The following is a 26,546-nucleotide window of genomic DNA, read 5'->3' on the forward strand; positions in this document are numbered from 1 at the left end:
TGTCCTTCCTACACATCCTTCTCCTGTTACTCCAGTGGGATTAATTAACCCCAGTTGGGATTATAGACATGTGCCACCACATTGGCCAACGTCCACCCAATTCTGTATAAACGAGAAAGGTGAGGTTCAGAGGATTACAGTGATTTGCTCTAAAACTGCAACCCAAACTGATGTGCTTATAAAGTCTGAAATGGAATGGTTCTTGTCTTTGGGGACTTAGACTGTTGTTGTGGTTGTTGTTGTGGTTGTTGTTCTTTTCTCACCCTGTACCCTGGAAGGCAACCTTTTTTTTTTTTTTTTTAATTTTTATGTGCATAGGTGTGGGGGTGTCAGGTCTCCTGGAACTGGAGTCATGGGCAGTTGTGAGCTGCCACATAGGTGCTTGGAGTTCCGAACCCCAGTGCTCTGCAAGAGCAGCCAGTATTCTTAACCACTGAGCCACCTCTCCAGCCCTGTTGTTGTTAGTTTATAGTAGAATTGCTTTAACATTCTAGGCTGGCTCACGGTCTTGTTTGAGACAGTATCTTACCATGCAACCTAGGCTGACCTTGAACTCATGGCCGTTCTACCTCAGTCTCCCAAGGGCTACTTCACCCAGCTTAGGTAAACTGACCTTGAGCCCGTGTTCCTTGTAGTGGACTAGAAAGATGACAGAATTGGTGACATTCTCCCAGATGGGGATCTCTTGGTCTGTCCTCAGGTTTTACAGTACCAGCAGGTTTATTCTTCCAGAGAAACCCACAAACACTGTCCTGCTACTTGTTCTCGGGACACGCTTGACATCACATGCCTTTACCTAGTGACAGCCTGCTCCATTGCAGCAGCTGTGCCTGCAACGTGCAAATATTAGGGTGTTGTAAAGAACAGTAATAGCAAACAACATTTAATGGAAACTCTCCTTAGTCTAGGTCCTGTTCAGAGCACTCTGTACATATGAACACATTCACTCTCAGCAACTACATGAAAATGGGTACTGACAGAAGTGAGCCACTGAAATACCAGAATGTTAGTTTGCCGTGGCCATGGACCTGTATCCCAGAGAACCTAAGGATCTGCTTCCTGATCTGCCAGCCAGCACATTGTTCTTGGTGTTCTTACTGTACCCAAAGACTAAACTGCTGCATGTGGTATACTATGACTGTGACCTCAGTATTGGAAAGGAAGAGGCAGAAGGGTCAGGAGTTCAAGGCCAGTGTTGGCTATACCAGTAGTAGGGAGCCCAGCCTGGACTGCATGAGACACTGAAGGAAAAAAAAATATGGTAGCAGATTAAGACAGAATCTCTGAAATTTGAAATCAAAGGGATTACATTGAAATTTGAAATTAGAGATATTACAGAAATACTTAGGGTTGGTGAAATATACCAGAAACATCATTAACCATTAAAAAAAAAAGCCCAGAAGAGGTGATTTAGAACTGTTATTTGTTCAAACATGCTGTACCTTTGCCCTGTAAATTGCTCAATTCGACATTGTGCAGTAGTTCCTAGGTGCAAATTCCTGGGTCTACCCACTTGGTGGTGGAATGAATACAGGATGACCCAGGCTTCCAAAGTGTCCTTTAACTCACATCTCCAGTTCTGGACACAGCCAAGGATGTCTCCTGGATATTCAGTAAAACCCTGAGAGAAAAGTGTTCAATAGTTTTCCACTAACTGCTATTGTACATAGCATTATCTTTATTAGTACTTACATTTTGAACAAATTTGGGTGGCTTTTAATTTTTTATTAATTAATTAATTTTTTGGCTTTTCAAGACAAGGTTTCTCCATGTAGGCCTGGCTGTCTTGGAACTTGCTCTATGGACCAGGCTGGCCTGGAACTCCCAGAAATCCACCTGCCTCTGCCTCCCAAGTGGATTAAAAGCTAGGATTAAAGGTGTGCACCACTGCCACCAGTGCCAGACTAAAAGTTTTTTTTTCCAAAAATAATTTAGTACGTGTATGTACATCGGTACTTGGCTACCATGATGCACTCGTGATTAGGGTACAATTTTTGGAAGTCAGTTCTCTCCACTTTGTTGAGGCAGGGTCTGTTTCTCTGACTAGTTGGCTTCTAGGCTATTCTTTCTCTGCCTCTCACCTCTTTTATAGGAGTGCTGTGATTACAGATGCATGCTGGCATTTTACATAGGTTCCAGGGATCAAATTAAGGTCAGGTTAGCTAGGCTAGTGTCTTCACCCATCAAGCCATTTCCCCTGCTCTAATAATTTTCAAATTTTTTCAATTGTTTGTTTATTTATTTATTTAGTTTTTTGAGACAGGGTTTCTCTGTGTAGCCTTGGCTGTCCTAGACTCACTTTGTAGACCAGGCTGGCCTCCAACTCACAGTGATCTGCCTGCCTCTGCCTCCCAAGTGCTGGGATTAAAGGCGTGTGCCACCACACCTGGCTCAACTTTTAATTTTTAATTTTCTTCTAAGAAGTTATAAAAATCCTCCTGGCTCAGCCCTCTGAGTGCTGAGATCACAGGCATGTGCAACTGTACCGTTATTTTTAGAATGAGTCTCACTAAGTTACCTATATTGGTATCAAATTTTTGGGCTCCAAGTGATCCTATTGCCTGAACTTCCTATGTAGCTGGGACTACAATAGTCTTGTCACCACACCTGGATGTTTGTAGCTTTTGCCAGTGTGAGCTTACCTGTGGTAGGTTTTAGTCTGGAGGTTTCGTTTGTTCTGAGACAGGGTTTCTCTCTGTAGACCATGCTGGCCTGGAACTCAAATCCATCTGCCCACCTCCTTTAAGCTGGGGTTAAAGGTGTGTGCCATACACCTGGGTTGGTAGTAGACACCAGCGGAAACTGAGGAAGATTTGAGGGGTATCACATAGGAGGCAATGAATAAAGCTAGGGAAAACCTGTATTCAGGGAGTGAAGAACATCGTGGGTGTGCACTTCTGCTTCTGACTGGATTATCCCGCAACATTCCTATGGTTCCTAATTCTTCAGGCACCAAGGACATCTCTCTGCACTCTGTATTGCTTCCTGCGGGTAGGATGTCTTACAAAATGATACCCCAGCATCTTCAGTCTAGGAGAGCTGCTATTGCCAATGCCTGTTACTCTGTGCTAGGCAATGGCAAGAGTATGATTTTGGGGGGTGGAGGAGTTTGGGGTGTTTGTAGCAGGTAGACTATGTGGTATTATAGCCCCAAAGAGAATTGACTCTTGCTCATAAAAGGATGCACCCAATCTCTGGGGCAGTCCTAAGAACAGGAAGCTATACTTTATTATTAGTGTGAGCTGAAGGAGGTGAGCCGTGAGGCTAAGGTCCATGCATTGGCTGGAAAGAATGGTTTTCTTAGAATGACTGAGCTCTTCAGTAGTTGTGAGGTTTTAACCTACTCAACCCAGCTAAGTCCTAGTTCCTTTCTGTAAAAGGGGTTACTTTTAAGCAATCACATACTTTGGGTCCACTAACCCTAAAGGTTTAGTTTGTTGGCGTTATCAGGCCCTGCCTTAGGCTGGATTAGCTCCCACTTGAGCACTTTACACCAATTTCTTTATTTTCAAAAGGTCTTCTTTCAGACTGTTGCTATCTCTTCACATTCTCTCAATTCTTTTCTACTTGGCTTAAAAAGTGGAAGACTTGAACTGGCCATGGTGGCGCATGCCTTTAATCCCAGCACTCAGGAGGCAGAGGCAGACAGATCGCTATGAGTTCGAGGCCAGGCTGGTTTACATAGCGAGTCTAGGACAGCCAAGGCTACACAGAGAAACCCTGTCTCAAAAAAAAAAAAAAAATCACAAAGTGGAAAACTTAGTTAGAAAGTAGGTTAAGGTGGTATAGATATTTAATCCTAGCACCAGGAAAGCAGAGGCAGGTGAACCTCTTGAGTTTGAAGTTTACAGAGCAAGTTCTAGGACAGCTAGGGTTACATAGAGCATAGAGAGATCCTGTCTCAAAAACCGAACAATCAAAACAAAACAACCGAAAACTAAATGAAACATAAGAGGAAGTAGAGGAAGAAAAGAAGAGAAAGTATATCAGAGGTACCCTTGAATCTCCATCAGTGAGTTTGGCTTCCCTGTTGTGCCCTATAGCCTAACAGGCGTCTGAGAACTATAAAATTCACTTGCCAAAAGCCAGGCGTGGTGGTGCACGCCTTTAATCCCAGCACTTGGGGATCATCACTGTGAGTTCAAGGCCAGCCTGGTCTACAATGTGAGTGCAGGACAGCCAAGGCTAACATGGAGAAACCCTGTCTCGAAAAGAACCAACCAACCAAATAAAAACCCAAAAATTCTTGCCAAGCATCCCAGGGCTCCTAATCGACATCTTAGATTTGTCTTGGGCCTAGATCTTAGTCCACCGGCCACAGGTGGGAATAGAGGGTCCCCCAGCCAGGAAGTCAGGCTTTCCTTTGGGAGCTACCCATCCCATACTTAAGCATCAAGCGATTGTTACCCTGTACTTAACTGAGCAGAGGAGACTGAGGTCCTCTCTACAGATAGGAATTTACCATGGGGAAAACAGTTTAATCTCTGTCTGTTTTTTGTCTTTTTTTTTTTTTTTTTTAAGACAGGAGTTTTCTGTGTAGCCTTGACTCTCCTGGACTTGCTTTATAGATCAGGCTGGCCTCCAACTCACATCGATCCTTCTACCTCTGCCTCCTGAGTGCTGGGATTAAAGGTGGGCGCTACCACGCCTGGCCTCCCTCTGCTTTTTAACTACAGCCATCAGAGCACCTTCCTCCTATTTCAGTTACACTTGGCATACTGAAGTGTTAAAGACTCATATTTTTTAGTCTGAGGCCTTGGAGGTTATAGCTAACTACAGCAGAATCTCACTAGGGAAGATAGGTACAGGGTGGGAGCTGTGGTGCCTGTTTTTTTTTTTTTTTTTTTTTTAAGATTTATTTATTTATAGCCGGGCGTGGTGGCGCACGCCTTTAATCCCAGCACTCGGGAGGCAGAGGCAGGCGGATCGCTGTGAGTTCGAGGCCAGCCTGGTCTACAAAGCGAGTCCAGGACAGCCAAGGCTACACAGAGAAACCCTGTCTCAAAAAAAAAAAAGATTTATTTATTTATTATTATGTATACAGTGTTCTGCCTGTATATACAACTGCAGGCCAGAACAGGGCACTAGATCTCATTACAGATAGTTGTGAGCCACCATGTGGTTGCTGGGAATTGAACTCAGGACCTCTGGAAGAGCAGTCAGTGCTCTCAACCACCGAGCCATCTCTCCAGCCCCTGTGGTGCCTTCTTAACAATTTAAAGTAGTTAATATGTTCCTGATGGCTGTTGAGACTCTGATGATTAGAGTCACTAAAGGTCTCTCACTTTAGACTGACTTCTTTCTACCTGTATACCATTTTTTATTGAATTCTTTTTTTTAAAGATTTATTTATTATCTATACACTGTTCTGCCTGTATGTATGCCTGCAGGCCAGAACAGGGCACGAGATCTCAACACAGATGATTGTGAGCCACCATGTGGTTGCTGGGAATTGAACTCATGACCTCTGGAAGAGCAGCCGGTGCGCTTAACCTCTGAGCCATCCCTCCAGTCCTCTTACTGAATTCTTGTAGTTTTCTAAGCCACTGCAGAGTTTTGTTTTGCTTTTTTTGTTTGTTTGTTTGTTTGTTTTTGGTTTTTGGTTCTGGTTTTCTGAGACAAGTTGGGCCAGGTGCAGAGCGGAACAGAGGTCAGCCACTTCATCTTGTGGATGTCTTCATTTGCTTCCCTGACTTGAGTACCTACTTGAGTTCCCTACAGTCCCTGTAGGGAAGAGGCTTGAATGACCAGGCTCGGATTATGGGCAATGCTCAGACTGCCTTCACCATCACTCAGACAAGGGATACCTTTACCTCTTCCATAGTGGGCTTCTCATTTGGATTATATTTGAAGGGGAGGGGGACGGACCTATTTTAAAAATAGCCAACCAGCCGGGCAGTGGTGGCGCACGCCTTTAATCCCAGCACTTGAGACGCAGAGGCAGGTGGATTGCTGTGAGATCAAGGCCAGTCTGGTCTACAAAGCGAGTCCAGGACAGCCAAGGCTAACACTGAGAAGACTTTGTCTCAAAAAAACAAAAAACAAAACAAAACAAAAAAACATTATAGATGGTTTTGAGCAAACATGTGGTTGCTGGGAATTGAACTCAGGACCTTTGGAAGAGCAGCCAGTGCGCTTAACCTCTGAGCCATCCCTCCAGCCCATAACCTCAATCTTTAAAACCTTGAAATCTTGAAAAAATTCCAATCCTACAATAAGAAATAATACAGAAAATGCCATTGAAGATAGCTAGCTAGCTAGAAATTAGAGTATTTTCTTTGAGGTCTGCAATGCCAGGGACTTTGCATTGAAATGACTAAGAGAGGAGTGTGATAGCTTTGAGAAAGGAAGAAAAATTGAAGGATTCTTTGTTGTTGTTGTTTGTTTGTTTGTTTTGTTTTGTTTTTTGGGACAGGGTTTCTCTGTGTAATAGCCGTGGCTGTCCTGGAACTCTCTTTGTAGACCAGGCTGGCCTTGAACTCACAGAGCTCTGCCTGCCTCTGACTCCCGAGTGCTGGGATTAAAGGCGTGTGCCACCACGCCTGTCAAGCGAAGAATTCTTGATTATATATTTGTTTTAAAATTCCCAGCTGCCCACTGTAGTACAGAATCTTGCCGGGCGGTAGTGGCGCACACCTTTAATCCCAGCACTCGGGAGGCAGAGGCAGGCGGATCGCTGTGAGTTCAAGGCCAGCCTAGTCTACTAAGTGAATCCAGGACAGCCAAGGCTACACAGAGAAACCCTGTCTCGAAACACCCCCCACACACACAAAAAAAGACAGAATCTTACTTACTAATGAATAGATAAATGATTTACTTAAACAATCTAGCTAGGAAGAGGTTAAACAGATTCTGATCAATAGTTTTGAGGGTTCACTACCCCCTAGCTTGAATCTAGGGTTTAGATAGAAGGATAAAAAGTTCAAGGTCACGGGCTGGAGAGATGGCTCCGGAGTTAAGAGCACTGGCTGCTCTTCCAGGGGACCCACATGACAACACACCACTGTCTGTAACTCCGCTCCAAGGGTTCTGACTCCTTCACACAGACACGCATGTGGGCAAAACACCAGTGCACATAAAAATTTTAAAAAGTATATAAAAAAGCTCAAGGTCATCCGTGTCTAGTTCTTGGCCAGCCTAGGGATGAGAGACCTTGTCTCAAACCCTCTAAGCCTAGCAAGAGTTAGAGTGGAGCTCAGAGTTTCCTCCTAGATGGTGCTGAGCTAGGCCTGCTGATTGCTGTGACTGTCAGCAGGTCGTGTCAGCATGCGCTGAAGGAAAAGCCCTAATACTGGACTCTTGTGGCAGGAACATCAGAAGCAGAGGGTGCTCAAAGTCCAGGCTAGGCAACTATCAAGATCCTGCCTCAGATTTTTTTAAATGTTAAAAAGAGAGCTGACATTTGTATTACTAGTATTGAGGACTCAGGAAGCTTGGGCAGAATCATCATGAATTCTAGGCCAGCCTCGGATGTGTGCAACCCTGTGTCCAGAAAAAAAAAAGTGTGTTGGGGCAGGAGACAGGCCTGAGAGATTGCTCAGTAAAGTTTTTGCCACACAAAATGAAAACCTGAGTTTGATATCCAGCACTCATGGATGAACACGGGTGGCAGATGCTTTATTTTATTTTATTTTATTTTATTTTATTTTATTATTTATTTATTTATTTATTTATTTATTGGTTTTTCGAGACAGGGTCTCTCTGTAGCCTTGGCTGTCCTGGACTCACTTTGTAGACCATGCTGGCCCCAAACTCACAGCGATCCGCCTGCCTCTGCCTCCCAAGTGCTGGGATTAAAGGCGTGCGCGGCCACGCCTGGCTTTATTTTATTTTATTTTTCAAGACAAGGTCTCTTTGTGTAGCCTTAGCTGTCCTAGACTTGCTTTGTAGACCAAGCTGGCCTTGAGCTCACAGCGATCCGCCTGCCTCTGCCTCCCGAGTGCTGGGATTAGAGGCGTGTGCCACCACGCCTGGCTTGGTAGATGCTTTTATTTCCAGCAGTAGGGAAGAGAAGATAGACCAGCGATGCTCTGATCTGTGAATGAGGGCGTGTGTACGTCATGTCCATCGAGTAAACGGAGGGAGCTGGGATGACAAGTTTGAGTATGTGTATTTTGAGCTGAAGACCAGTGTCTGTGTGTGGCTGGGAGACAAACCTTGTACAATTTTCTAGAACCATCTGATGACAATGTGCTGTTAGAATTGTGGAGGTAAGGTTTGTACATACAGAGGGAAGGCAGAGTGTTTTCTCCAAAGGCCCCAGCTTGGATGGTAGTCTGAGTGTATGCAGAAACAGCATATGGGAGAGTGAACTAATTTGGGATTTGGACTTAGATAAACTTGCCTGGGCTACTTCTTGCAGGCAAGTCCCTTTACTGCCTGAGGCCTCAGTTTGCTCAGTCATAATTAAGGGTAATAATGTTTAACTTTAAAAAACTTCTAGTGTATTTGACACAAGGTTTTTCCAAGGGTGGGGGACACTTATCCCCAGATACATGCAATTGGACCTTCATTAGTAGGGGAGTGAGAAATGGTCAGAGTTCACATAATTACCGAGTCTGAAAGTTACTTGGTCCCTTCCTGGAGTCCCTTGACTTGCATTGATACGGAGACCCCCCAAAGGTAAAGTAGATAACGTGGTTGTCCTTAAAGATCTCAATCTAAGGTGTGTTCAGAGGCTATATCAGCCATATCTTTCTCCATCATGAGGGTAGTGAGATGGCTTAGTGGTAAGAGCTCTTGTTGCATAAGTATAAGGACTTGAATTAAACTTCCCAGCCCCATGTAAAAAAGCCAGTATTATTATTATTATTATTATTATTATTATTATTATTATTATTATTATTTATTTTTATTTTTTTTTTACACACTTACCTGTAACCCAAGAGCTGGAGGATTTGGGATGGCGAGGCAGGAGGATCCCTGGGGCTTGCTGACTACCAGCCTAGCTCCAGATTCAGGAAAGACCATCTCAAGGAATAAGACAGAGGCTGATGGCAGCCATTTGCCATCCTTCAGATAATGCACTGGTGCACACAGTAGTCTGTGAGTGCATACACTGGCACACACAGTAGTCTGTGAGTGCATACACTGGCACGCATACACACGTGTGCACACAAAATTAAGTAGCTTTATCTGCTGCATGTCACTTGTTGTCCAGGATAATAGCCAAATGCCTAGGCTTCTGGCCTCCGCTGAGACCCAGAACTTTACTCGGTAATAAGTGCATTGATCCTTATAATGAAAGAATTCTCCTTAGAGGAGGCTGCACCACTGGTAAGGGTGAACTAAATAGGGGCCAACATAAATGGGACTCAGTGTTTGTGACTAGTGCTCTCTCTGTGGCATCACTGTGCCTCCACCAACACAGCATCTGCTTACCCCTTCAGCTGAAAGTTGATCCTCATCCTAGGGAGGATGAGTGGTGACTTCCACGGCCCAGCCGGGCCTCATACTGAACCTGTCCTCATCTCCTGGCCTTTCCCTCTACACTGTTGTTGCCAGTTACCTCCCACATTCCAGTCCCCGCGTACCAGGTGGAATGGCCAGCGACCTTCCCAAGTTGGTACTTCTTCCCACCTGGCCTGTCTCCCTCAGTGCCAGCCTCCCACACCAACTCGTGGGTAAGGGAAAGATCCTCACATTATCTGAGGACTCCTTCTCTCTGTACCCACTCTCTCCCTCGATCTCTTGGGAGCTGAAGCCCTGAGCCAGGAAGAGATTCACCTGAGCACAGCACTGGCTCTGCTTACTCTCTTCTGCTAACCACAGAAGGCCATTGGCTACCTCTTCTATTACCTACACCGACAGTTATATACTCTTGGATTTTTCTCAAATTTGGCTCTCTTTAAATGAGAATAGGTCCCCTATGTAGCCTAGGCAGGCTTTGGACTCAAGATCATCTTCCCTTTGCCTCCCAATTGATGGAGTGACAGGAATTTGTCAATATATCAAGCTTGGGTTCTTATGAGTTCCTTTTTTTTTTTTTAAATTTCGAGACAGAGTTTCTCTGTATAGCCTTGGCTCTCCTGGACTCGCTTTGTAGACCAGGCTGGCCTCGAACTTACAGCGATCTGCCTATCTCTGCCTCCCGAGTGCTGGGATTACAGGCATGTGCTACTACGCCCGGCTCTTAGGAGTTCTTATGAGTACCTTGGGTTATTGGAGCTGTCGTCTAACTGGCAGAGTATTCCTTTCTGTTCACATCCTACCTGATACCCAAACTAACTCCCTTTCTTTGTGACCTCCAAAACCAGTGTTTCTTGGGCCCTGGGCTGCAACTGTGTCTGAAGAGTACTTGCCTTGTGTGTATGAAACCGTAGGTTTGGGTTCCAGTACCACATGAAACCGACTTGGGTGTGCACAGTTGTAATCCAAATACTTGGGGAGGTTGAGGCAGGAGAAAATGTCATTTGCTATGAGTTTGAGACCAGCTGGGCTACATGAGATCTGTCTCCAAAGCCAAACCGAAGGAAACAACGACAAAAACAGTCTCTCTTGCTCGCACTCTGCGCAGCTCTTCTGAACAGATGCGCTACTGACCAGCAAATGAGGCAGGTAAGGATCAGATCCAGAGCTTCAACTGAGAGGTGTTGAAAGTCAGGGAGCATGTTCTTGGTTGGGTGGTTAGAAGGAGGATAATTTGCCTTTGCTTTCCCCATCTATCCCCCAACCCGGGATGCAACTCTGAAACCTTGTAAACTCATCCTTACAACAGCCTCTCTACCTCCCTTGCTGCCTGTTGGCACCCTTAGTTAAGTCTACTCTGAGAATCTATTCAGCTGCTAGCTAAAGGGAATTACCCTTTGGAGTAGCTGTGGATCTACGTGCACACACACACACACACACACACACACACACACACACACACACACACACACACACACACACACACACACACACACACACACACGGCAGCAGGAGGGAGGCCTTGCCTTACCTCCTGCAGCATCTGCCTGGATCTGAAGTGTTCGGAGGGTAGTGTGAGCATCTCAGCCAGTTTAAAATTGCACTAGATGGCAGATAGTGTGAAATGTCTGATTCACACTCCATAGAAGCTCAAACAAGTGCCCGTTTCCCCGGCTTTCGGATTTCATAGCTGACAGGTACCTAACTATGTAGGGTGGGCACACGTTTAAGCCAAGCAACCAGGGAACTCTAGACGTTGCAGCCAGTCCCTACCTGCAGGTAGGTAGGGTACTAATCCAGGTACTAATCAGGCCGGACTCTGCTTAGCTTCTCAGATCTGACGCGTCTAAGTGGTAGGGCCACAGACCACAGACCCCTACACATTTCTCCCGACACAGCTCCAAATGGGTTGTGTGTGTGTGTGTGTGAAGGAAATTGGGGCCGAGTTGTTAAGTGCACCCACTTTAGTTTCCACCTTGCGGAACTCCGAATCCCAAAAGGCCTAGTCCAAAGTCCTGGAAAAACTGCAAGCGGCAGTGTGGGAGATGCAAGAGCCTCTGCGTCGGATGCGACTCTCACTCGTGGCCAGTTTAATTTATTTTTATTTTTGTGGAGGCTGGGGGAGATCAATGAAGGGGAAGGGGCGGGGAGAGGGAGGAGGCGGACCTAGAGTGACTGACGTATGCGCAAGAGGGCCAATGGCTGGTAGGGGGCGTTCCCTCCCATTCAGGACTCCTCGCCTGGTTCCGGAGGTATGTTAAACAGCTGCTTTTAATTTGGTCTCCCCAATTTCGGTCTTTTGGGGGGCTAGGTCTTTGGTCGTTTGCTTTGGCTGTCCTAAAGCTGTGTGGGTGCCGCGGTCCCCAAGACCCAGCTGCGGGAAGGCTGGAAGTACCGCGGCCGAGGTAGGCAAATGGGCAGGCCAGGAAGGAAAGCTCTTGGCGCCGCCCGCTCATAGTGTGTTTCTAAGCTGGGCTGAAGCCGTGGGGAGGGGGCCGGTCCGGCCTGGGGTCGCCCTTGTGCCTGCCGCGCCGCCCAATTTATTTTACCAAGCAGTCGGTTTCGGTGGGTCTCGGTAGCTCATTGGGGAATGGGCCGACAGGAGACCAACTGCTCTTGTAATGCTTTAAAAAATATTTTAAAAGAAAAATCTCATAAAGAAGAAAAAGAGGGATTTCTGTACAACGAATGGAACAGGGCCCTGGTTGCGGCGAGCGGGCTCGGCAGGGGGCGGCGGCTGCAGCCTGGTCGCTCGGGCCCACCGAGCTTACAGTGTCCCGAGTTGGTCGACCGCTGGAGTTTAGAGCAAGCCGGGCTCGGCGGTCTTTCTCCGCTAACCACGTTGGACCAGTGCAGCAGCCGCCTCGAGGGTTTGCTTCTGCCGGCAAACTTGGAGGGGTCGGTGGGCGCGCTCTGGGGAGACGCGGGCACCGTCGGCCGGCGGTTGTTAAGGACTCTGGGGGCGGGGGCAATGTTGTATTTGCCGGAGGAGACCGGGGCGGGAGAGGTTCCAGCCACTAGCCTCGGAGCCGCCTGTGTCTCCGAATTCCTGAACCGTGGCAATCTAGCAAGTATTCGGCGCCAGAGCGGGTTAGGCTGCGATCCGGCGGGGAGCTCTGGCTGAGTGTAGAAAAGCTTTAGGAACTCGGTGGATTCGATTCGCATCCCCAGCTGATCCCCTGGCAAACATGGAGCTGCCTCCTTCCCCGCCCACCTCGCGGCGGAGGCGACTGCTCCCCCTCCCCGAGTAGTGTGCTGCCCGGGCTCCCTCTTTCCGCGAGGTGCCGCTGCGTGCCACTGGGCCGCGTACGGGGTGGGGGCAGCCGAGTACGCGCGCGCGCTCACGAGGGGGTGGCCTGAAAGGGGCAGTGAAGGTCGGAAACTGGGAAAACAGACTCCACGCTTGGAATAGGGAAAAGGAAATGCATCAGCGGGCGGGGAGGGGCGCGCCTGTCAGCCGGATGGCGGCTGCGGGCCGAGAGGCGGGGCGCCGGCGCAACCTGCGGGTAGTGGCGGTTCAACGCGGGCAGGGGAGGTGCAGGGCCAGTCCTCAAAGTGCGCGACCACCTCTGCCTCCACAGCCTGGCCAAGACTGTTTACTATCTCCAGCCGGGAGCTTGTGCAACCGGCCTGGAGGGGACCGGAGAGGGGCGGGGACATTTCCTCTTCCACCCACTTCGGGCTTTCCAGAGGCCCCGCCTTCTCTTGTCTTTCACTGGTTGGAACCGAGTCCCTTTTTTCCTTCTTGTGTATAGATTGGATGGTATTTTCTAGAGCTCCGCCTATCGGGAGGCTGGACAGGAGTTTAAGTTGCTAAGATTTTTTTTTTCTTCTTCGAGGGGCGGAGGGAGGATTCCTGAGCCGTACGTGAGGTACAAGTCCCCGCCCCTACTTCTGATTGGCGAATTGGATAGGCCTTCCCCTTCTGGGACAAGCTAGGAGGGGACATTCTCCTGCTCCCTGCCCCCCCTTCTCGTGAGCGCGCTGGGCACATGGCTGAGGCCCTCCTAGTTCCCTGCAACTTCCCTCCCGCCCGGAAGTCTCAGGCTCCGCGCCCTTAGTAAGGGGGGCGGGGAAAGCCTTGGAGGCACACAAAGATTCTTCCGAGTCTTGAGATCTGGTAGCCCTCGAGGTGAAGCCCGACTATTGGCGCTGTTGCTCTAGAAAGCGTTGCTCCGGGGTTGCTCCATTGAGGGGAGGGGAATGAGTTCTGCCTTCCGGCCGGGTCAACCTGTGCTGTTTTTCTCCGTGCCCCTTGACTTCCTTTAAATTTAAGCTTGAAAAAGCTTGGACATTGGCTTTATCCTTAATTCCTTGGGCAAGACAGTCGTGGTACTTAGTCGGCGGAATCTAAGATTATGACAACCTAGGGATGGACCCTTAGGCAAGATCTACGGTATCTCGGTCGGTGCAGTGAAGGGAAGTCCAGGAGGTCTATTTCTGGCATGAATTCGGGGGGTGGTGTGTGTTTGTTGTTGATAACCATGATTGTTGTATGTGTCTTGTATGGTAGGTATTCCGGCTGGTGGGTAAGGTGATTCAGTTCAGGGTAGGCATCTGTCAGTTACGGAGTGCTGCTTTCTCAGCCTTCGGACAGTTTGGCTCTGTTTTTTCTTATTTTAGAGCCCTGTTCTGGAGCAGGGCTTGCCTTGGTTACCAGTGTGGCTGCTCCCACCTGTCGGTCACTCTTGGAGTTCACAACTTATTACCATGGCCTCCCGGCGTGAAGCCATCCTAGGAGTCAGACCCACCTGTTGCCAACACTTGTTTATGGCACTCTCCGCAGGATTACGGGAGGGCTGCACTGGATTTACGAACGATTCCCCTTGCCGTAGTATCTCTTGGTTTTATTTCCCTCTTCTCGCTTTTTTCCCTCTTTGCGCGGGAAGACGAGTCCTGCTTAACTCCTCTTGGCTCAGGGAAAGCCTCCCACCCCACTCATTCCCCCCCACCCGCCCCGTTCACCCCCTCAACAAGGTCGGCTTTGGGCCCACGCTTTATTGCTGAATAAATTAAACCAACTAGATATCTCAAAGCACGTTGTGGGTTCCAGGCATTGTTACCTACACAGAAGACCGCCATAAACTCACTGCCTAGGAGCCAGCCAATGGAGGGCTTCCCGCCGCCTTTTTTGTTTTACCCCCCTTCTTTCTTTTTTGAAGAGTGACCTAGAGTTTCTAAATTCGAACAGCGTTTCTGCCTTCTCGCGAATAGTTGGGGTTACAGGCTCTCAAGACCATACCCCCTACACAACCTGTAGTTTTTAGTCATTTTCTGAATATGAATGCACCCTCAAGGTTTACTTATACCGTCGTCTGTTTGAACTTCCCTGCATCTCTGTCCCTCCAGCCTAAAATGTTTCTGGATCTACCCTGCAGATAGGGAATACATTTTGCCTCATGCTCCGCCTTCCGGAGGCTTGCCCAGGCGGTGACATTTAAAGGCCTCCGCCCCCTGAGGACTGCATATTCAGGTTGTCCCGGTGTCAGTGTGTAGCCAGCCCTTGGCGACTGGCTAGTAGGGCTCCATACCTTAATTTCGGAGTCTACTTGTTGAAAGTAGCTACTGAATGCTCCAGATGGCTGTGCTTAGGAGACAGTGTAAAGTGTAAAAATAAGTGGGTTGGAAGGATTGGGTTCTCTTTCGGACATTGTTTAATCCTCCACGGTGGTAATACATTTTCCTCTTGAACTCTCAAAGCCTCGGGTTTCGACAGCTGAGCTCCGCGCCATCTCCAGTCTCGGCCTTGGAACGCCGAGCTTCAGTCTCTAGTGTAAACATTCCACAAAAGGACTGCTAAGGTTCAGCATCCTCGCGCAGGGCGGAATGGGCTCCTTCCTGGACCGGCGCCGTGTCCAATGGCGGCTCCTACCGGCGCCAAGATAATCCAATCAGCTCGCTGGGGGGCGGGGCCTGGCCCAGCAGAGTAGTAGGTGGAGTCTGCCTTACTTAAGGACATTTTTACCCCACATTGGTTACTTACCTTCCTGGGGCTGAGAGAGAACCAAAGGTGGCCTTCCAATGCGGTGACCGGCGGAGGCGGGAGCCGATTTGTTAGGCCTGTGGCTGGGGTGGTATGGGGAGGGATATGTGAGACTCTCCAATGAGCTATGACGAGGTGCTCTTCTTCCTCCAATAGTATTGGAGCCTGGGGGAGGGATTCGGCAATCAGTCTCCAATAGGCGGGGTTGAGTTAGGGACGCTCCCCGCCAATAGGGGCGTGGAGAAGGTGAGCGGCTCGCTCTCCCCTCCCAGCGAGGGAAGGGGGCGGGAGTAGGCCTGTGAGGCGCGGTGGTTGGCTACATCTTTGACGGATGGATAAAATATCCCGTGGCGGAGCGAGGTTAAGCCTTCCCTCGGCGGGGCGGGCCGGGAGAGTGGGCGGGATTTCCCGGGTAACAGAGAAGCGGCCGCGGCGGTACAGGCGGCAGAGACGGTTTCTCCATCTTCCCCCCTCCCCTTCCCCCCTTAGAGTTTCCCTCCCTCCCTCCCTCCTTCCCAGTCTGGACACTCAGGCCCGTGACCGCTTCGTGGCCGCAGAGGAGGTTGCCAGTCCGCTCTTGCGGGCCTGTGCCCGCGCCGTTCCGGGGCCTCCGTGCTGGGTGCGAGGCTCACGCCGGGAGCGACGCGCAGGCTGAGGGGCTGGAGCTTTTGCGGTGAGAGCACGGCCCGTCGCGGTCCGCCCGGCAGCTGGGTGGCGGGTAACCCGGGACTGGAGGGCGTGTGTTTTTCGGGGGGGCTGACCTCGGCTTCCCGTGCGTGGCTATGGGGGGCGGAGCGGGGCCGCACTCCGTGCGGGAGGGGGAGGAGAGCGTAGTCCCGGTGCGCACGGAGGGGCGGGCCCTAGTCCCGCCGATCAGAGGCGGGGCCGGCGCGCGTGCGGTGGTGGAGAAAGGGGCGGGGCGGGCTCTCGCTAAATGCCCGCGGCTGCGGCCCCGCCCCTCCTCCCCTCCTTGTGGGTGGGGCCTCTGGCTACACTGGTTTGGGCCCGCGGGCGGTGCGGGATGCCGAGAGAGGGTCTCCGGCGTGCGGCTTTCAGGGCGCGGCGGCGAGGGGGCGTGAAGCCCGTGTTCCCCCGCCTTCGCGGGATCCGGTTGGCCGGAAGGCGCGTTCGGGGCTGCGATGCCACGCCCCTCCCGCCCCGCCCCCGCCGGGATTTCCGCCTCCTTAGCAGTGAAGCGGCGCAAGGGGAAAGCCCGCTGTCGCGTCTGGCGGGGGTCTGGACGCGGCGGTGTCTGCCCTACCCTGCGTCCCTGAGTCTGGGAGGGGCCCTTGCAGACTGGGGGCTATGGAGGTGTCCGGACTTTATGCTGTGCCTCCTTTATCCATTCTGTCTGGGGTATTGGGGCCCGGCGCTGTAGTCTCTACTTTGCTCCATGCGTCGTGGATGGCGCCGTAACAGCTAGGGAGAGTAGATGCGTGGTCAGCTGCTCTTTTTAGTTGTAATTATTGGGACGAGATGCTCAGCGTCCTCCCCGGAGTGTCTGCGGCGGGGCGCGGCTGGTGCTGTGCCCATGCTTCCCTGGCAGTGGCTTGGTGGGGGAGGGGCAGAATGATGAGGGGCTGGAAATGTGGAGGGTGCCAAGCTTTCCTGGAGTTTCCTTGATGTTCAGCTGCTGTGTGTGTGCGTTTACAGAGCTGAGCTCCAAACCAGTGGGGCGATGGATAGATAGCTAACATTTGCGACCGTTTTTGGTACCATAGAACTTTAAACCTAGTTTTGCCCTTCGAGCTCCTTACAAAGCCGAGATTTTATTTAAAGAGAAAGGATTGCATTTACATTTTAATCTCAAAGCTGATCTTTGACAAAGATGATTTTTTTAAAATGATGGTGTGTGTTGGAGTTTATTTAAAGCACTGCTCCATCACTAGGCTATACCTCAGGTCTGATTCTTTTTTTCTTTTTTTCAGGTCAGGGTTTCACTCTGTATCCCTGACTGGCTTTGAGGATTTTATTTATTTATTTATAAGTAAAATACTCTGACTTCACTGAATTTTTTTTTTCTCCGCTTACAGAACATTTTGTTAGGCTTAGCTTCAGAAAGGTAGATTAGAGTCCTGTGTTCTGTTTTGGTTTTAGGTAATTGATAGTCCTTAAAGCTTAGTGTTGCTCTTTTTAGATAGAAAATAGGTTGAACTCCTGTATGAAACCTGTGTAGCATAGCCTACCAACCTGTGCTGGAGAGTACTTTGGCCATTATGGACTTACTACACAGGAAACCATATTAGATGGATTGTTGGATGATCTTACTTATTTAGAGAAATGACTCTTCCGTGAGAAGCAAACATTGAATCCCTACTTATTGCACTGGTGTCCAAATGAGTATGCTTAAATCACTTTTAAAAAAGATTCAGTTTTAAAGTATGTGTGAGTGAGGCTAGAACAGGGTGTCAGATCGCCGTAGCTGGAGTTAACAGGTGGTTGTAAGCCACCTAACGTGGGTTCTGGGAGCCCAGCTCAGGCCCTTATGTAAGAGCAGTATGCAGTCTCTCTAGCCCCATAGCCTATGCTTAATCATACTGAAGTTAAGTTCTAGATTTGTACTTTGTTCAGTAGAGGCTGGAAACCATGCTCTGTGCTGTACATAATGAAGAGGTTAAGTATTCACTTTTCAGCTAATGCAGTGACAATAGCAATGGTAATAGAATTGACATAGGAGCCAAAAAATAACCTGGATGTTTTACAGATGTATACACTTAAAAAGGTAGTAGAGAGTACTTTCTTTGCTTTTGAGAAAAGTTTGGCCAACCTGTAGTTAATTCTACCATATGAAGTGTAGTCTGGAAATACAGATGACCGTGTGTGTGTGTCTGTGTGTCTGTGTGTCCTGCTTAAGGTTAAAATACCTTAGAATTACTAACATTTGAGACCTGGGACATGGCTAAGTAGTGAAGAGTGTGTGTTACTTTTGCAGAGAACCTGAGTTTGAGTTTTCAGCACCCATGCCAACTCAAGTGCCAGGGGCTAACACCTCTGGCCTCTCAGTTCCTGAATGCAGGTGCATATTCCCCACATTTATACACATAATTACAAAATAATAGAAACATATCTTTAAAATATAAAATATTAGCATTTTAAAATTCAGGGTTTTTTTTTTTTATCAAGATGGGGAACCATGTGCAGTCCCACACGCCTGTAATTCCAGCATTTAGGAGGCAGAGGCAGGTGGATCTCTGAGTTTGAAGCCAGCCTAGTGTATAAAGTGAGTCCAGGACAGGCAAGACTACACACAGAAACCCTGTTCCAAAAAAACAAAAACAAAAAACAAAAAAAGAGTCAAGATGGATATTATTTGACAAAATTCCTGGGAAAGTACTTGACAGTGCAGCAAGTACACTGAAAAGCTGTTCATGGCAGATTGAGTCTGGAAATTTTACTTAGAAATTGGAGGTTGTGTTCATGACCTTTAGTGATCTAGTATAATGCTTTCCAGTTTCAGATCCTTCCCCCAGCTAAAGCTATATTTGAATGGTCTTTTTTTTTTTTTTTAAAGCAGTAGCTTTATCCCATTTGTCATAAGGGCTTACATTTATTGAACTCTGCCCCAGGTACTTGCCAGGCACTGTACATTTGCTAATGTGTTTACTTGTATGTACGTGTGTATGCACATGTCTGTGTGAGTGGTGTACACACATGTAATTTAAGTTTTGTGGTGGTTTGGTGAAATGGGCAATTCATGGCCCCTTAGAACTCAGTGATTTTTCTTGCCTTTGTGTTAGCTAGGACTATATCTCTTGCTTTGAAATGCATGCTTTAAAAGTGAAGCTATCTGGGGAGGTAGCTTCAGTGGCAGAAAACACTTGCTATGCAAACTCTTAAGACTGTTAAGTCCTAGGAACTCACTGTGGAAGGAGACAGCTAACTATTGGAAGTTGTCCTCTGACCACCACATCTGTGCCACCTTCCCAACAAGAATAAATTAAATATTTCAAAGAAAACAAAGCAAGGGTCCAGGAAAATGTCTGTCATCAAAAATGGCACTCAAGCAAGAAGATGTGTCCTATTCCTGGGATATACTTGAAAAGCTGGCCATGTAAATCTCAGTGTATGGTAACCTGGATTTGACTTCGTAACACTGGGGAGCAGTGGATTGTAGGGGGATCTGTGGTACTAGCTTACCTGGGCCAACCCCAGGCCAGTGAAGGAACCTGTTTGAAAAATCAGGATGGGCTGTAGGAGTTCCGGCTGAGGTTGACCTGTGGCTTACACTTGCACACACAGAGTAAGCAGGGCAGCATGGCGTTTACACTTGCACATACACAGAGTAAGCAGGGCAGCAGGACATTTACACTTGCACACACACAGAATCAGCAGGGTGTTTACACTTGCACACACATAGAAGCAGTATACTTGCACACACACACAGAATCAGCAGGGCAGCAGAATGTTTACACTTGCACACACACAGAATCAGCAGGGCAGCAGAGTGTTTACACTTGCACACACACAGGATCAGCAGGGCAGCAGGGTGTTTATACTTGCACACACACAGGATCATCAGGGCAGCAGGGTGTTCCAGTGGGCACAGCATTTGCTATTAGAGCTTGAAGATGTGAGTTTTGGTTTCTGGAAGCCACATAAATACAGCATAGAAATGTGTGCCACACAGCTGTTCTTTGACCCTGTATGAATGAGTGCACATCAGACACATATACAGTACTTTTTCTAAACTGAGGAAAAAGCCAGGCATACTTGTAACTCCAGCCATTGGGTGCTAGAGTCAGGAAGACCAGGTGCTCAAGGCAGTCCTTGGCTACTTAGGGAGTCTGAATCAGACCGGACTGCACAGAACCTGCCTCAAGAACACAGAATGAGTGACTGAGGAAAGTAGCACAGAGAGGCTTAGACCACACAAGTGGTCAAACCAGGATCTGAATCAGGTAGCCTGCCTCCAGCTGCCTACCTGTGTAAAGTGCCTCTGGTTTAATGATAAAGTAATATGTAATATATATGAGTGTGTGTGTATATATATATATGTGTGTGTAAATATATACTACATATTATGCATGTATTAAACATTTTTATTTATGTATTTTTTTTTAAACACAGAGTGTTCTGTCTGCATGTACACCTGCGTGCCAGAAGAGGGTCATGAGCCACATGTGGTTGTTGGGAATTGAACTTAGGACCTCTGGAAGAGCAGCCAGTCCTTTTAACTGCTGAGCCATCTTGCCAACCCATATGTATATATTTTAATCACAACAAAAGTGTGTACTTAAAAAAATTAGACTGGGCATGGTGGCACACACTTTTAATCTCAGCACTCATGAGGCAGAGGCAGGTGGATCTCTGTGAGTTTGAGGCCAGCCTAGTCTACAAAGTGAGTCCAGGACAGCCAAGGCTACACAGAAAAACCCTATCTTAAAAAAACAAAACAAACAAACAAATTACTTGTGTGAGCTCATTTTTTTAGAGTGCTTGCCTAGTGTGCCCTAATCCCTGGGTTCAGCCTCCACAATCTCATAAGCCCAGATAGGGGGACAGGCCTGTGATCCTAATACTTGGGAGCTAAGTTGAAGTTCATTTTCAGCTACACAGTGAGTTTGAGGCCAGCCTAGGTTACATAAACAAATCATGGGCTAGCGTGTTGGCTCAACAGATAAAGACACATGTTGCCAAGCCTTGAGCTTGACCCCTATGAGTCACATGATAGAAGGAGAAAACTTAAACACACATGCACACCCATGCATGCTCCCCCAAATATAGATAGTAAAAACTAAAAATATATAAAACAAACTATTATTTAATTTTTCATCTTTTAGTTCACTTCAGTGGCATTAAGTACAGTCACATCCTTGTGCAGCCTTCAGCACCACCTACCTTCAGAACTCACTCATCTTCTGTTGGAACAGTAAGTCTCTCTTTTTTAAGATACATTTTTTATTGTCTTAATTATACACGAGGATGCAGGTGCCCTTGGAGACCAGAGGCAGTGGATCCCCTAGAGTTGTGGTTAAGATGGTTATGAACCACCTGACATAGTTGCCAGGAACAAAACTCTTGTCCTCTGCAAGAACAGAAGCAAGTACCCTTAACTGCTGAGCTCTCACCAGCTGCCACCCTCTCTCTTTTTTTGGCTACAGGTCTCTCAGGCCTAGAACTCACAGAGCTCTGCCTCTTGAGTGGTAGAGTTAAAGTCACGTGCTTGCCATCATAACTGTTTTTGCTTTTCTTTTTTTCTTTTTTCTTTTTTGTTTTTTATTTTGAGACAGTTTCTCTGTGTAGCCTTGGCTGGCCTCGAGCTTACACTGATCCACCTGCCTCTGCCTCCCCAGTGCTGGGATTAAAGGCGTGCGCCACCACTGCCCAGCCTGTTTTTGCTTTTCCAGACAGGGCTTCTCTGTAGCCCTGCTTGTCCTGGAAGTCGCTTTGGGGACTAGCCTGTCTTCTTTTACCAAGTTTTGTCCTCCCAGTTCGTCGATGCTATAGTAGATGTCAGCGTTTCCCTCTCTCGTGTATGTGCACACCACAGTTACTCATCTGTCTGTGGATACGTTTTTTCTACCTGTGTTTTATTTGTCTACATGTATGTATGTGTATCATGTACATACCTGGTGCCCAACAAGGCTAGCAGAGGGCCTGAGAGTCTTTGGAGCTAGAGTTACAGGCTGTCATGACCCTCCGTGTAGGTGCCGGGAACTGAACCTGAGTCCTGGAAGAGCAGCGAGTGCTTCCCCACTGAGCCATCTCTCCAACCCTACCTTGTATTTTTATGAAAGTTCTCTGGGAACATGGTATACAAATATTGTTCAAGTCCTTCATCTTAGTTCTTGGGTCAATATCCAGAGGTAGAATTGTAGTAATTGTGTTTACTTTGAGGATCTATTAGTGTCAAGACTTTTGGCTTTGAGAAAAAAGATTGGGGGTGGGGGCACTGCTGGAGAGTGGCTCAGTAGTTAAGAGCACTGGCTGATCTGCCAGAAAACTCAGGTTTAAATTTTAGCATCCATGGTAGCTCTCAACTGGATGTATTGTAATTTTAGTTCCAGGTGATCCAATGCCTCTTAGAATCTTAGTAGCACCAGGGCAAAAGTGCTGCACAGGCAGACATGCAAGCAAAGTAAATCTATTTTTGTTTTTTAATTTTGTTTTGTTTTCAAGACAGGGTTTCTCTGTGTAGCCATGGCTGTCCTGGAACTCTCTGTAGATCAGGCTAACCTGATCTACAGAGGACTTGAATTCTGAGAGTGAAGTTTGTGGGCAGTCATTTAATTGACTACCTGCTTAAATAGGTCTGGGCCAAAGCACAACAGTCTTTGTTTGTTTTTTGTTTTGTTTTGTTTTTTTGTTTGTTGTTTCTTAAGACATGGTTTCGAGGCTGCCCTTGAACTCACAGAGAGATCCACCTACCTCTGCCTCCCGAGCGCTGGGATTAAAGGAGTGCGCCACCACTGCCCAGCTGGAATAAAATGGCCTTGTGCCAAGTCCTTCCTGTAATAAATAGCAAGGACTCTTACTGAGCCATCTCTCCAGCCCTTGTGAGGCTTTTTTTTGGTTTTTGTTTGTTTTTGGGGGGGGCATTTTTGTTTTAGATTTACTACTTTATTTCTGTCTCTGTCTCTAAACACCCCCCCCCCCCGTGTGTGTGTGTGTGTGTGTGTGTGTGTGTGTGTGTGTGTGTGTACATACATACATACATGAGATTACAGTGTACGTGCTTATTGCCTGGCCTGTTTTTGTTTAGCATGCCTTCAGTTGAGGATGAGCACTGATTCCCATAATATTTGTTCAGTTTCTATAATATGGATATAGCTCAGTTAGCTATGCACAGCATTTTGCTTTTTGTACTCCGCTGCAGTAATTAGATTGGGAGATGTGTAGGACAGAGACCTAGAATTGGGTAGCTTAAAGAGTGTACATTTTAAATTTCCATAGAATACCGACAACTCAATAGGCTATTTCTTTCTTTCTTTCTTTTTTTTCTTTTGAGACAGGGCAGGTGAATCTTTGAGTTTGAGGCCAGCCTGGTCTACAGACCAAGTTCTAGGACTACAGAGAGAAACCTTGTCTCCAAAAAAAAAAAAAAAAGGCACATTGCCTAAAGATTAAAGTGTATGGGAGAATAGCTGGAAAATACACAGATTATATGTAAATATTACACTGTTTTCTATAAAATTTGAGTGTTCATGGATTTTAGTGGCCAATAGATGAGTGGTTCATGTTTTAGAACCAGTTTTCTCTAGTGTGGGGAGTGCCTGCAAAGCTAATGAGATTGAACCTGTGGCGCAGGCATGCAGTTCCAGCTCCCCAGGTGTCAGGGGCTTCTAGCACAGCGTGAGTTGGAGGATAGCCTGAGCAACATAACTTGTCTCCAAGTAAAAAATGGGGTAGCTGGGCTTGTAGAGTAATGGCAGAGCACTTGCATCATATTAAGTTGGCTCCAACATTGATGTTGCCTCCTCCCTACCCCACCCCCAAAATTGCTAGACTAGGTGAAGGAAGGAATGGGTTCTGGAAAATGAAGATTCTCTCCCTCTAGACATACCTGACTTTCAAAGAAGGGGTTTTTGGTTTGGCTGTCTTTATTTTTGAGTGTGTGTTTGGTTTATTTTTGGTGCTGTTGGTTTTTTTTTTTTAAGCGGATTCACTGTAAAGTTCACTGAAAAGTGTGTGTAAACTGTTGAGTAATTGACTCTAAGATGAAATTGATCAGTCTGGAGGTCAGACCTGGGCAACTGATCGTAAGTTATGTATGCCACACTGAAGTGAGATTTTATTTTTGTGTCCCTTTTTGGTTTTTACAGGTTTTGTAGCGCATCCCTGAGCATGAGTGCAGAATGAAGCGGCGTTTGGATGACCAGGAGTCACCGGTGTATGCAGCCCAGCAGCGAAGGATTCCTGGAAGCACAGAGGCTTTTCCTCACCAGCACCGGGTCCTTGCCCCCGCCCCCCCTGTGTATGAAGCAGTGTCTGAGACCATGCAGTCAGCTACCGGCATTCAGTACTCAGTGGCACCCAACTACCAGGTGAGCAGGAGCGGCCTGAGAGGGTCGCAGTAAAGGGAGCGTGGTGGCTTCATTCATTGAAAGTGACTTTAAAACACAGAGCTACCTTAGAAAAACAACATGAAGTGTGTATGAGATTGTTTTAAGATGTGCGCCTATGGTAGTGTGAGAACTACCAGCTAAGTTTAAAGCAGTAACACAAAAGTCAAGTCCTGACCTTGTGAAGGTCTCTGGTATTGCCTGTTGGCTCCTTTCCTCCCCTTTATAGGCACCCCTCGTCTTCCCGCTCTTTTCCTCCCCTTTATGGGCACCCCTCGTCTTCCCGCTCTTTTCCTCCCCTTTATGGGCACCCCTCGTCTTCCCGCTCTTTTCCTCCCCTTTATGGGCACCCCTCGTCTTCCCGCTCTTTTCCTCCCCTTTATGGGCACCCCTCGTCTTCCCGCTCTTTTCCTCCCCTTTATGGGCACCCCTCGTCTTCCCGCTCTTTTCCTCCCCTTTATGGGCACCCCTCGTCTTCCCGCTCTTTTCCTCCCCTTTATGGGCACCCCTCGTCTTCCCGCTCTTTTCCTCCCCTTTATGGGCACCCCTCGTCTTCCCGCTCTTTTCCTCCCCTTTATGGGCACCCCTCGTCTTCCCGCTCTTTTCCTCCCCTTTATGGGCACCCCTCGTCTTCCCGCTCTTTTCCTCCCCTTTATGGGCACCCCTCGTCTTCCCGCTCTTTTCCTCCCCTTTATGGGCACCCCTCGTCTTCCCGCTCTTTTCCTCCCCTTTATGGGCACCCCTCGTCTTCCCGCTCTTTTCCTCCCCTTTATGGGCACCCCTCGTCTTCCCGCTCTTTTCCTCCCCTTTATGGGCACCCCTCGTCTTCCCGCTCTTTTCCTCCCCTTTATGGGCACCCCTCGTCTTCCCGCTCTTTTCCTCCCCTTTATGGGCACCCCTCGTCTTCCCGCTCTTTTCCTCCCCTTTATGGGCACCCCTCGTCTTCCCGCTCTTTTCCTCCCCTTTATGGGCACCCCTCGTCTTCCCGCTCTTTTCCTCCCCTTTATGGGCACCCCTCGTCTTCCCGCTCTTTTCCTCCCCTTTATGGGCACCCCTCATCTTCCCGCTCTTTTCTGCTCACTCCTCAGAGCCTTTTCTCTCTGTGAAACAAGCTAGGATCTCATTATATAGCCCAGACGAGCCTTAACTGTTTCTGTCCTCCTGCCTTCTCGTCCCACTTGTGTGATTATGGGTTGTGCCACTTTGCCTCACTTGTTTGTGTTAGTTGAGGTTGAGGCCCTTCTTTGTGTCAGACAGGTATTCTGTGACTAACCCATGCCCCTAATCCTTCTTGGTTATTAACTATTGTTAGCTATATCTCAAGTTAACATAATTTTAAAAAATTTATTTATTACATACACAGTGTTCTGCCTCCATATACACCTGTACATCAGAAGAGAGCAGTAGATCTCATTATAGATGGTTGTGAGCTACCATGTGGTTGCTGGGAATTGAACTCAGGACCCCTGGAAGAACAGACAGTGCTGTTAACTGCTGAGCCGTCTCTCTAGCCCCTTAACATAATTTTTTATTCAGGTATTTTTGTGCTTTATGTAAGTAGAAGTATTTACCTTTTTCATTTTTTACTTTAAGTGTTTATTTTATTTTTTGTTTTTTCTGAGGCAGAGTTTTTCTGTATAGCCCTAGCTATCTTGGAACTCATTCTGTAGACCAGGCTGGCATCAAACTCAGAGATCCACCTGCCTCTGCCTCCTTAGCTCTAAGATTAAAGATGTGTGCCACTATTACCCAGTGATTGTTTTTTGTTTTGTTTTGTTTTTGTTTTTTTTTTTTTGGCAAGATGTCACTATGTATCCCAGGGCTGGCTTGGAAAATCTTGGTTATAGACCAGGCTGCCTGTCTCTGCCTCTGAGTGTTAGGATTAAAGGCATGTACTGGCTTGGTTTTTATTTAAATTTTTATTAGAGCTTGTAGAATTAATTAAAAAATAATTTTTTTTCCTTCTTTGAGATAGGTCTCTTATAACCCAGACTGTCCTTAGATTTGTTATGCAGCTGAGAATGACTTAAATGTCTGGTCTCCCTGCCTCTGCCAACTGTTGAGCTTACAGGCCAGCACTAGTACATCAAGTGTGAGTTGTAGAGATGAAGCCCAAGGCTCAACTGATCCACATTTCCAGCTCCTTAAATATT

At 47.6% G+C, this 26,546-nt stretch overlaps 1 protein-coding gene and 1 long non-coding RNA gene across 6 annotated transcripts in view; one reads left to right on the forward strand and one right to left on the reverse strand.

Moving 5' to 3' along the window:
• Positions 1-11,581: 11,581 nt before the first annotated feature.
• SIN3A (SIN3 transcription regulator family member A) overlaps positions 11,582-26,546 on the forward strand; it is a 58,986-nt gene continuing 44,021 nt past the window's right edge. The window contains exons 1-3 of one of the 5 annotated variants that reach the window (XM_084782242.1): positions 15,932-16,064; positions 21,172-21,260; positions 24,154-24,375. In XM_084782242.1, the coding sequence (XP_084638368.1) occupies positions 24,187-24,375 (189 nt within the window). In that variant the 5' untranslated portion in view covers positions 15,932-16,064; positions 21,172-21,260; positions 24,154-24,186. Of the gene's footprint in view, positions 11,661-11,691; positions 11,814-13,261; positions 13,281-15,927; positions 16,065-21,171; positions 21,261-24,153; positions 24,376-26,546 lie in introns of those variants that run through there. The other 4 variants (XM_084782244.1, XM_084782245.1, XM_084782246.1 and 1 more) reach the window with 4 other exon arrangements.
• On the reverse strand, positions 14,469-19,743 carry LOC311597845. Its single transcript, XR_014779363.1, has 3 exons — positions 16,153-19,743; positions 15,392-15,556; positions 14,469-15,276 (listed from the first exon to the last, which is right to left on the reverse strand). It is a non-coding gene; the product is annotated as an uncharacterized lncRNA (long non-coding RNA).

This window comes from Acomys minous, assembly GCF_964271855.1.
Source record: "Acomys minous genome assembly, chromosome: 5".
Lineage (NCBI taxonomy): Eukaryota > Metazoa > Chordata > Mammalia > Rodentia > Muridae > Acomys > Acomys minous.